General features: G+C 44.2%; 1 protein-coding gene across 1 annotated transcript; it reads right to left on the reverse strand.

Moving 5' to 3' along the window:
* Positions 1–99: 99 nt before the first annotated feature.
* On the reverse strand, positions 100–8,295 carry SYCE2 (synaptonemal complex central element protein 2). The gene is made up of 4 exons (XM_033925500.1): positions 8,285–8,295; positions 5,758–5,867; positions 2,542–2,752; positions 100–581 (listed from the first exon to the last, which is right to left on the reverse strand). The coding sequence occupies exons 2-4, from the start codon at positions 5,859–5,861 to the stop codon at positions 387–389; spliced, it is 510 nt and encodes a 169-aa protein (XP_033781391.1). The 5' UTR covers positions 5,862–5,867; positions 8,285–8,295; the 3' UTR covers positions 100–386.
* Between the last annotated feature and the right edge of the window lie 3,996 nt (positions 8,296–12,291).

The raw sequence follows: 12,291 nt of genomic DNA on the forward strand, positions 1-12,291 counted from the left end.
ATAAATGCCACAAAAATGTTATAAACAGAAACTAAGAACTAGTAGCATGCTTATAATTTTCAGAGATAAACAAGCAAACAGCATTTGAGCCCATGCTTCTTTTTTTTTTTTTTAAATACAAAGTACAACAGTCCAAATACAAAGCACAACAAGAAAGGGCTCCTTTTACGAAGCTGCGTTAGCGGCTTTATCACACGTGACTTTTAATCACGCACTAATCCCTGCGCTAGCCAAAAAACTACCGTGCGCTATTACGAGCATTAAACCGCTAATGCGGCTTCGTAAAAGGAGCCCTAAAAGTTGAGCCCATGCTTAATGGGACATGGTGAAATTAAGGCTGGGATTGTGACAGAGCACAGAGGTCACGCTTTACAGCCAGTGGGACCTCAGATTTCAGGCTGCACGCACAGGTCCTTGTACACTGTAACTACGGTGTGGCAGACTTGTTTGAGTTCGGCTTCCAGCTGACTGATCCTTTCCATGATCTCCAAGAACTCTTGCAGTTTGTCCTGCAGCAGCTTGTTGTGATGGTCGTAGATCTGATACATCTGATCCTCCAGTGTTTGTGAGAGATCTGAAACCTTTCAAAGACCAGGAGATTAAAAAGTCATAACTGTGTTTAAAGATTGTAGACCAGCAGTTGTATTTGGACCCAACTTCCTGACAAGAGAGGATGAAAATGTGCCTTAATTCCTCTAAAGCTAATATTTATCAGAGAATTCAAACAAGTTCTGTTTTGGTGCCCTGATCGGTCTGTAATTAGCTGGTAGAATAGGTAGAGGTGAGCGCTGTGCAAATGATTCAAGGGCCTTCTCTCCAAACTTTAATATAGTAGAACAGTGGTTCCCAAACCTGTCCTGGAGGACCCCCAGCCAGTCAGGTTTTCAAGATATCCCTAATGAATATGCATGAGAGAGATTTGCATATAATGGAAGTGACAGGTATGCAAATCTCTCTCATGCATATTCATTAGGGATATCTTGAAAACCTGACTGGCTGGGGGTCCCCCAGGACAGGTTTGGGAAGCACTGTAGTAGAAGAAAGCAACATCCTTCATCACAGTAATTTAAGCTAGAGTGATGCTCGAAGAATCATCTGAAATAATTACTCCAGATAGCAATGTTCTATAGTCAAAGAGTAACAGAATCACACTATTTTAAAACAAAAACATAGCCAAAGTGGATTAGGGGTGCTAAACAGAAAAGGGACCTTCCACTCTCCTTGGGGGGAAAAAAAAGTCTTATATCTGCCACTGAAACACAGGGCCAGAGCAAAGCTAGTGGCAACCCTAGGTCAATCTTCAGCTGGGCTGCTTTCTCCCTCACTTGAGCATCTCCCCTTCATAATCTGAACCCCATCATTTCTTCCCTTCCTATCTCCCTGCCAAGCCTGTTGCTGCTGCCACCCCTTACTTCCGGGCAGGCCTGAAGCTTAAAGAAGCATCAACGCTGCATAAGCCCTATAAGAACACAGCCCACATTGAAGAGTTCCTTTGTCCTGCCCCCTTCCAATGGATGTCTGACGGGGGGAGCAAGACAAAGCAGCACAGCGCTGATGTTTCTTTAGTGTTTGGGCCACTTGGGGAGGAGGTAGGAGGGGCAGGTCCAGCAACTAGAAGGAAAGTTAGTGTTACTGTTTTATTGATTATGTAAACTACTCTGTTATTGTATAAGGAAGAGCAGTATAAGCATAAGAACATAAGCATTGCCCCTGCCGGGTCAGACCAGGGGTCCATCGCAGTCCACTCCTGCGGCGGCCCACCAGGTCCATGACCTGTAAGTGCTCCTTACCTAGGATGTTTATATCCCATTTACTTAATGTCCTGTAAGTAACCCTCTATCTGTACTCTGCTATCCTCTTCTCTTTTGGGAAGTCATCCAGTCCCTTTTTGAACCCCAATAATGTACTCTGCCTATCACCTCCCCTGGAAGCGCATTCCAGGTGTCCACCACCCTCTGAGTGAAGAAGAACTTCCTAGCATTTGTTCTGAATCTGTCTCCTCTCAATTTTTCTGAATGAGCTCATGTTTTTGTTGTCCCCGCTAGTCTGAAAAATCTGTCCCTCTCCACCTTCTCTATGCCTTTCATGATTTTATAGGTCTCTATCATGTCCCCTCTAAGTCTCCGCTTTTCGAGGGTAAAGAGCCCCATCTCGTATGCCAGAGCTGTGCTGTGCTGCCCCACTCCCCCACCCCTTGCCCTGTTGATGCACTAGAACCAGGAGAATAGCAACTGCAACTGTATCATAAGTCGCTTCTCTTTCTAAGGGGAAAAAATTGCACCATTACATAGAATTCTTCCAGGAGCTAAAGTGTCATGTAGTAAAGCTTGCAACATTACTGTATCCTGTGTACTCCACAATACAGTGCTTTGGCATCTAACACCCAAGAAAGAGCTCCAGCAAGGATTGTTCAAGCCTCTCAGCATTTGCTGGTGCTTGATCATATCGTACTAAAATTTCACTTGTAAAACAAAACCCACTTAATCTTAGTGAGAGCTAGCTGGTTCTCCTTTCATTAGCCCAGTGCTAGAGGCCTCTTACCTTCACCATTAGGCTTTCTTTTAAGTTATTCAGAAGAGTCTGGTCTTCCTTCCTTTTTTCATTAACTTTATCAATGAGTTCCTGGGCTCTGTTTTGCAAACACTGGAGGTTTGAATCCAGTAGTGCAAAATAGTTTTCTGATTTGCCATCCAGGGGTGCCACATCAGTGTCTGTGTAGGAAGTTCCCAGTGAAAGGCCAGATGAATCATTTCTGCATGGAACAGTAATGTACATGAAACACAATGCTGCTATACAGTACCTCACAAAAGGGTTAATTACTGACTAGGTAATTACCTTTCATTGAGTCCATCCAGACTTATGGGTTTTTCTCCCCTACCAAAAGACAGAGGCAAAGAACATCAAAGTACTGATGCCACCATGTGTAACCCCACTATTTTATCTATTTGGATTCTTCTCAAACCTTTTTCAGCAGTAGATCAAGATGAGTTACACTTCGGAAGGCTAAGAGCAGGATACACAAAACTCTCTGCCCGTCTAACAATCATCGTCACTAAACCAAACTGGCTTCTCCAGATCCTCTCCAGAAAACAAGCTGTCTACTGCATGGAACGTTACCTAATTGTGCCTCAGATGCCAACCCCACTAATTGCGCAATCAAAGGAATTGCCAAGCTGCTAACACACTGACCAGGCCCTTGGCTCAGGCCCCAACAATATCATATAGGGCAACATCACCCCCCAAAACTACTCCAGTCTCTAGCTAAGCTGCTGATTCAGATGACAAGTCAACCTCCTCCTGGTTACCCTCCTAATCCTCCTGAACTCAACAAAGATGCTCTGACAACTTAGCTGCTACAGACTGCTGTTTGTAGAGCCAATCCTGTCACCTCAAACACTGCTTCAAAAGAGTATTGTCTCCTCTATCCTTCAGGTATAAATCCGCTTTTACAGAGATGATTATCTTCTGGATCACAGTTGTAACCCATATGTCCACCTGTGGAGCCCTCAAATCCTTCCTCTCCTCCAGCTATGGATACAACTTCCCCCTGGCTTTAGACACCTTAGCCTGTCGGCTGGAACTTGCCACTCCTTTAACCCCATACAAGCCTGAGTCTCCACCATCCTCTGCTCCAGCCTAAACAATATCAACAATAGAGATATATGGGGTGTAGGGGGGGGGAAACACCCCACAGAGGCAGAGCCTCCCATTCCAGTCAGCTTCCCAGACTGACACATCACCTTCCTGAGACCAGGAATAAAGCTAGTGAGGTCTCAGACTGCTCTCCCTGAGGTACATGAAGGGAGTAACATACCTGCCCATTCCCACAAAAACTTGCTCTGCTCCCACTGCAATAGTCCTGAATCTCTGTCCTCCCCCCCCCCCAAGTGCAGAAACTACTGTAGCAGTTTCCCCAATAAAATTTGTGGTCCACTTGGACTCTCCCATTGCCATAGCTGCTCCCAATGCACCCATGGCAGTGCACCTGTTTAGGTATCTTCCACCCTGAGGAATCTCCCAATCTAGGCACCCATTGTTTATTTGTTTTTTAAAAAATATACTTTACTGCAGCCAAATGTTGCTCAGGAACTATGTTGTGTGAAGGAATGAGGTAGGGAACAGAGAGATTGATTGCTTATTGCCCAGATAGTAAAGAATGGATTGTTTTTCTGTGGGCTACCTGTTCAAACCAGGATTTACAATCCAGGCCATAGACTTTTCAGCAGTGCTTCACCACCATTTGCTGGAGACAGAGAATACTGGAGTACTGGAAGTTAATGGGCACTTTATTAAAGATGACATCAGTACTGTGACGTTCTTTGCCTTCCTCTGCTGGTAGGAAAGTCTGGACTGCTCTAGCTAGATGAAGAGGCATAAAACCAGGAGTACAACTTACTTAATCATTACCACTGAATGCTAATGTTTACCTTTTGAAGATTTCATACAGTACATACAAGGGCTAATTTTATGAAGAATTTATTATGTTTAAAGCATGTTTTACATGTGCCAAAAGTGTGTGCTGACAAAATGGTGCATGAGTAGGTGTTCCATGGAGTTTCACTGTGTATACATAATGGTTACTGTGGATGGGCAGACTAGATGGGCCGTTTGGCCTTTATCTGCCGTCATGTTTCTATGTTTCTGACAGAGGTCAATTTATGCAAAAGCATTTGTGTTCTATTGGGGATCATTGTATGAGACTTGATAAAAACAGATGGATTTTTGGATTTTCATATAGGTACCATGTTATAACTTTGCACCCAACAAAGGCTGATTCTGCATAAGTAGAGAAACACTACATCAAGTTAATTAATGGGGCAGATTTCATATCTGTCCACAAAATTACTCATTCTTTACTGGTAGACTTTGCGCTCATTTTCAAAATAAAAAATTATTCTGGGATTAAAGTAACTACAAAAATTTGCACCTGTTTTTTCTATGTGATACTTTTTTTCTCTCAGAAATAGCATACCTAGAGTATGAATGTTTTAAAATAAACTATTTCCCTCTCTTGACCTAAACAAAATCACAGGAACATTACATTACATTACAGATTTCTATTCCGCCATTACCTTTTGGTTCAAAGCGGATTACAAAAAGAGTTATGGAAGAAGGGTTACAACGTTAGATCAGAGAAGGTTTCCAAGAGAGGGAAAAGTAGGATCTGGGGAACATCTAATGTGCATGGGTCTGAATGTTTATGTGTTGCATACTTTAAAATGAGTGAGGGTTGAGTAATTTTTGAACAACCAATTTGGGCCTTTGAAAAGTGCCCTCCCTATCTGGTATGAACTACGTTTAAATGCGCTGTAGCATACTAAACTGCATTAGGGAGAAATAATTGCTTTAGCATTAAAACTCCAATGTGCACCTCAAATAGAAGCAAAGAAATAAGAACAGTACAAGAATCATAAATCGATATGAGTCTGTGACTTTGACATACAATCCAAAGTTTGAAAAACTGAGAAAAAATCATAAAAGATCTACAGCCCGGAAGTATGAATTAGTGAAAGAGACCCATCAGACCCATCTCCAAACCCTGAATGCTCTCTATCACCTGCCACCTTATCCACCCCTATCCCCCATTCTCATTTAGCTTTCAAAGCCACTACATCTGGATCTGGTTGCTGAGAGAAGAGCCAAGGTGCACATCTCTATGGAACCATCAGGCAGAGGTGATTTGACCATCACACACTGATTTGAGTTTCTGCTCTCCAACTAGAAATGAAGACAAATGTAACAAGGTCCATTTCTTACCGTGAATGGGTCTCACTAACAGACAGCACACTTCTTTCTATATTGCTATAATGTGGACTCCTTGTTTTGTTCTCATCCTTAATTTCTAGTTCTTGATCCGACATTGAAACCTTTAAATAAAGAAAGTCACGCTTTTAGATTTATTTTTTTATGAAAAATTACATCAGCCACACTTACACAAGGTTCAATAACTTGCTGTGCCAATTAAAGGAGGCACTGAAAGAAAAAAAGGAGATGGAAGCCATGGAAAGAAGTTGTTTTTGTTTTTTTTTGCATGACAGTGCACCTGCTCACAAGGCTGGTAAAACAATGGATGTTTTGACGCAATTGGGGTTTCAGAGTATAGAGTCTGAAAGGGCAACAATTTTCAAGTGATTCAGAGGTGATTGCAGCAGTGGAGCAGTATTTAAGTGACCAGACATCAGAGTATTTTTTTGGAAGGATTACAGAAACTTCAGACACAATGTGCCAAGTGTGTTCAACTTAGAGGTGACTATGTAGGGTTACCAGATGTCTGGATTTATCTGAATATGTCCTGTTTTTTAGAGGGCTGTCCAGGTGTCCAGAGGACTTTTAAAAACCTGGCACTTTGTCTGGGTTTTTAAAAGTTTTGAGCTCAGGGCTGCTATGGTGGCCAAAAAAAGCAAACAAGATGCTAGGATTTATTTAAAAAAAAAAAAAAAAAAAAGGATGGTTAACGAGACTAAGAATGCTATAATGACGAGACTAAGAATGCTATAATGCCTTTGTATCGCTCCATGGTGCGACCTGGCCTGGAGTATTGAGTTCAATTCTGGTCTCCTTATCTCAAGAAAGATATAGCGGCACTAGAAAAGGTTCAAAGAAGAGCGACCAAGATGGTAAAGGGGATGGAACTTCTCTCGTATGAGGAAAGACTAAAATGGTTAGGGATCTTCAGCTTGGAAAAGAGACGGCTGAGGGGAGATAGGATTGAAGTCTACAAAATCCTGAGTGGAGTGGAACGGGTACAAGTGGATCAATTTTTCACTCTGTCAAAAATTACAAAGACTAGGGGACACTCGATGAAGTTACAGGGAAATACTTCTAAAACTAATAGGAGGACATTTTTTTTTTCACTGAGAGAATAGTTAAGCACTGGAACGCATTGCTAGAGGTTGTGGTAAGAGTGGATAGCGTAGCTGGTTTTAAGAAAGGTTTGGACAATTTCCTGGAGGAAAAGTCCATAGTCTGTTGTTGAGAAAGTCATGGGGGGGAGCTACTACTTGCTATAGATCGGTAGCATAGAATATTGCTACACCTTGGGTTTTGGCCAGGATTGGCCACTGTGAGAATGGGCTATTGGGCTTGATCGACCATTGGTCTGATTTAGTAAAGCTATTCTTATGTCTGGAGGGCTTTTGCGCATGCAATGCGGTGACGTCACATGCATGTGTGTAATGTCATCGCATTATACACTATACAGGTACAACTATACAATGGGAGGGATATTATTGAATAAGAGTACCCAGGAAAGGGACTTGGGGTATTGGTGGACATGACAATGAAGCCGACGGCACAGTGTGCAGCGGCCGCTAAGAGAGCGAAATAGAATGCTTGGTATAATCAAAAAGGGTATTACAGCCAGAACGAAAGAGGTTATCCTGCCGTTGTATCGGGCAATGGTGCGCCCGCATTTGGAGTACTGCGTCCAATATTGGTCGCCGTACCTTAAGAAGGATATGGCGTTAGTCGAGAGGGTTCAGAGGAGAGCGACGCGTCTGATAAAGGGGATGGAAAACCTGTCATATGCTGAGAGATTGGAGAAGCTGGGTCTCTTTTCCCTGGAGAAGAGGAGACTTAGAGGGGATATGATAGAGACTTATAAGATCATGAAGGGCATAGAGAGAGTAGAGAGGGACAGATTCTTCAAACTTTCGAATAATAAAAGAACAAGAGGGCACTCGGAAAAGTTGATAGGAGACAGATTCAAAACAAATACTAGGAAGTTCTTTTTTACCCAACGTGTGGTGGACACCTGGAATGCGCTTCCAGAGGACGTGATTGGGCAGAGTACGGTACTGGGGTTCAAGAAAGGATTAGACAAATTCCTACTGGAAAAGAGGATAGAGGGGTATAGATAGATTACTGCACAGGTCCTGGACCTGCTGGGCCGCCGCGTGAGCGGACTGCTGGGCACGATGGACCTAGGGTCTGACCCAGCAGAGGCATTTCTTATGTTCTTATGTACACCTGCGCATGCTCGGGAGGCCCTCCAAGCTCGAGGTTGGGGGAGGGGGGGGCAGAACGGGGCATGACTTGGGCAGAACAGGCTGGGGCTGGGTGGAATAGGGCAGTCATAAAATCTGGTAACCCTATGAATATGTGCAATAACTTGTAAGTTTCATGGCCTCCATGTCATTCCCTTCTTGGAGGGGTGAGAACTTTTCAGCACCCCCTTGTAGGTCTAGAACTTGCTCAGATACAGAGTCTGTCATTGAACCCTGATAATTCATTTGATGCCAACTACTTTTTCTCCCACAAAATGCCCAGGAACGACCCACCACACTCTAATGGATTCCTCCCAGCTGTTGCTCACGTGCAACCCCCAAAAGCCCTCCTCATAAAGAGCAGAAGCCTCAAACCAACCGACGCCGGTAGCTTTTCCCGCCCCGCACTGCAGCCAATCAGGGAGACCTCACGCTGACAGAATCCCTTCCCGCCCTGCACAGCAGCCAATCAGGGAGACACCCTGCTGACAGGAGCTCATCTTCCCGCCCTAGACCGCAAGCTAATCAGCGAGGTCCTTTCTGGTTCAAGTTCTTCCCCCGCCCCGGCTTGCAGCCAATCAGTGAGCTCCCTCAACAGCTCGCGCAGCCACTGCTGCCTGCGCGCACGTTCAGTACTTCACGGCGCTCGTGCCTCTTTCAATGGCACGTTGTCCGCACCAAATGCTGCTGCAGCAGCAGCAGCCCCAGTTCACCAGTGCTTCCTGCATCCAGCAGTTCCATCCCAGTATCACTGCTTACAAAGTTACAGGCTGCTCATCAACAGACCCATCTGCACTAAAGAAATTCAGGGGAAGGGAGGGCAGCAAGGCTGGTTTTGGTGGGAGATGGGAACTAGAGCTGTCTGATTGAGGGAAAATATTTTTCAATTTGATTTTGCCAATTGAATTTATAGCTTTAAAATTAATTGTCAGGTTTTCTTTGCATCCTCTTCACACACACACACACACACACATCTCCCTGTCCTCTCCAACCCCATGCTAGGTCCTGGCTTGTGCTCGCTGTCTAACACCAGCTCTAGCAGGAAACACATTTCAAATCTCTAATTGTAATCACAAAATAGAAATATTTGTTCTACCTGCACTAAAGAAATTCAGGGGAGGGGAGCAGGGCTGATTTTGGTGGGAGGTGGGAACTCATCCGAAGATACAGCTGGATTGCCAGAGTCCCCTGCCAGTGACACAGCCCCCTCTAGTGGTGGAATAGAGTGCTTGTCGTCCACCCCTCTTGAGTCTCATTGGGGAAGGGAAGGGATTTTGTTCAGTTGTAGCTTCAAGCATTTGGATACAGTAGATATTTTCCTATCCCCAGAAAGTCTCCCGCACTAACTTTGTACCTGAGGCAGTGAGCCCAAGATCACAAGAAGCTGCACATTGATGCCTTGGAGGGTTAGTACCACCCCCCCCCCCCCCATCCCATAACAGCTCTGAGTACCAGCAGACTTTGCAGGTACAAAATATGCATCACACTCTGAAAAATTGCAGGCAGACCATAGGAAATTGGAAGGCCGGGCATCCAAATGGCAGATGAAATTTCACTGTGGACAATTGCAAAGTGATACACATTGGGGAAAAATAACCTAGTTACCAGGAAGTGACTTCAGAGGGACAGCCAAGGCCGGCGCGAACAGCAGGTTGGAGTTGCTGCTTAAGCTGGCGAAGAACCAAAGATATACAGAGGAGGGGGACGGAGGAGAGTTGCCAGCGCCCCATCAAGATGGCATCTGGGGCGGTCCATCCCCCCCCTCCCTGCATCACTGACAGGAGCTACATGCTAACAGGATCCTTCACCTCAGCAGTGGCGTACCAAGGGTGGGAGGTGGCCCGCCCCAGTTGCAGATCTTAAGGATAAAAAACCATCTTAACCATCTTAAGGATAAAAAACCATCCCTAACAGAACTGGAAGTAAACTCAATCAAGTACCCAATACAGAGCTCCCTCAAAATCCTAGGCATACAACTAGACAGATGCTGCACAATGCAAATACAAATCCACAAAATCATCCAAAAAGCATTCCTTACAATGCGAAATCTAAGAAAAATTAGAAAATTCTTTAATAAAGACCAATTCAGGATCATTGTCCAATCCCTTGTGCTAAGTATCGTAGACTACTGCAACAGCCTTTACCTACCTTGCCTTGTCAACACAATAAAAAAACTACAGACCATCCAGAACAAAGCCCTCAGACTCATATACTCACTCAGCAAACACGACCACATTACCAATGCATACTTGGAATCTCACTGGCTACCAATAAAAGCAAGAACACAATTCAAACTCTACTGTCTCCTTTTCAAAGTAACCCACGGCACCTTAACAACCGTTTTTATTACTACCTCTCACCCAGAAGAAGGAGAACACAGAACCTTTTCACCTACCCACCTCTCAACGGTACTCAACGTAAGAAACTTTACGACAACCTTCTGGGGACACAGGCAGCTAAAACTGACTCTGACATCTCAAAACTATTGACCAAAACAACAGATATAAAAGATTTCCGAAAAGAAATAAAAACACTACTGTTCAAAAAATATCTCCCATCACTCTAATTACCATCTAACGAGTTCCCAATCAACTCCTTTGGGAACACCCACTTATAGTATCTCTTTGTCCAACCCAATCTAAACACTCTACAGTCCATATCATCAACATTAAGTAACCAACATCAAACAATCATCAACATTATAAATACACCTCGCTTACAGTCATATGATGCTACTCTCCACCTGAAGAAACTTGATTCAGTTCATACAACATCTTCAGTGATCTAGAATGTACTGTTACTCTTTTATTCTCCACCCGATGCAACTTGATTCAGTTGATATGTATCATTTTCTGTGATATTGAAGTATCATAATCCTTTACTGTTCCTGTAACTTACTCTCCTCCTGTAATGTAATTCTACTGTAACGTAAATCTACTGTAATTCTCCTATAATGTAATTCTACTGGAAATGACCATATATCTTCCACATTGTAATCCGCCTAGAACCGCAAGGCACAGGCGGAATAGAAATCCCTAATGTAATGTAATGTAAGGGGTGGGGGGTGTTTACTGTTTCCTCCACCATTCCAGCTACACATCTACCAATTGGTAACATTAAGCCTGTCTCCCTCTTTCATCTCCTGCTCCCCAGCGAGTACTGCATCGTACCCTCTCCATTCTACCTGCGACCCTCTTCAGCAATTCTGCAGAGATTAAGACGGGCTGCCATTGTTCGGGGGGGGGGGGGGGGCCTTTCCATCTGCGACTCCCACCTGCTTTGTTTCAACTTCCTGTTTCCGCATAGATGGAAGTCACAGAGGGAAGGCTCTGACAGCGGTAGCCTATCTTAATTGCTACAGCTGCCAAGTCACCAAAGAGGGCCGTGGGGAAGGGAGAGGTCCAGATGCAGGGGGAGTGGAGAGGGGGAGCAAGGAGGGAAAGATGTGATACTGGGCTGGGGGGAGGAGGGAGGATGGAAAAATGCTGGTGTCAGGGTGCAGGAACAAGGGAAGAAAGGGGATAAGCTGAAAATAAAGACAAGTAGTGATACAACAATCGAGAATAAGGGATGCAGAGGAGAAATGCAGAAAGGGAGTAGATGGCTTAATAGGCACACACAGAGGGATAATACTGAAATGGAGGGTTGATGGGGATATAGGTGGGGACAGTCAATAGGAACACAGAGGGAGCAATGCTGAAGGGGAGTAGATAGGCCCACAGAGAGGGGTAGTGCTGAGAAAGGGGAGGTAAACTAGAGACACGGAGAAGCACTGCTAGAAAACAAAGGGAGGGGGGAAGATAAGGACATTGAGAGGGTAGATGGTGAACAAAGGGGGGGAGATAAGGAAGAAACAGAAACTTCTACTGTTTCTGAGGTGTTGCATTGTATGTAGAGTCTGGCTTCTTGGTGGTTCAGTTTAACAGTTGGCTACATATTTCTATTTTTAGTTTGTGATTACTTATTCCGTACTGGGCAAAAGTGTATCTGTGTTCTGTTTGTGCAAACAAACATGATTTTCTGCTGGTATTAATTGTGCAGGATCGATCTGTGTGTAAATCTGGCTTGTTTAGTTTTACAATGGGTGTATTGATGTTCTAGTGCTCGCTGCAATGTTTAAGATGCTGCCTTTTCCTAGGTACACCCTTATTGCGTGACTCGTGGATTATTACTAAAAAAAACAATTTTTTTTCATATAGAGGAGAGAGTGTTAAAAAATGATCATCCCTGGGTGTCAAAAACGCTAGGTACTCCACTGCAGAGGAGACTCCAGTAAAATACAGGGAGTGCAGGGGTTGAAAATACC

This window comes from Geotrypetes seraphini, chromosome 16 (genome assembly GCF_902459505.1).
Source record: "Geotrypetes seraphini chromosome 16, aGeoSer1.1, whole genome shotgun sequence".
Classification (NCBI taxonomy): domain Eukaryota; kingdom Metazoa; phylum Chordata; class Amphibia; order Gymnophiona; family Dermophiidae; genus Geotrypetes; species Geotrypetes seraphini.

What these genes read in the sequence shown, in the direction of transcription:
- SYCE2 (XM_033925500.1), bottom strand. Translation starts at nt 5,861, where the DNA reads ATGTCGGATCAAGAACTAGAAATTAAGGATGAGAACAAAACAAGGAGT. An exon ending in GTTAGTGAGACCCATTCACG is followed by an intron (nt 2,753 to 5,757) that starts GTAAGAAATGGA and finishes TGTTCCATGCAG; the next exon opens with AAATGATTCATCTGGCCTTT. An exon ending in AAGAAAGCCTAATGGTGAAG is followed by an intron (nt 582 to 2,541) that starts GTAAGAGGCCTC and finishes GGTCTTTGAAAG; the next exon opens with GTTTCAGATCTCTCACAAAC.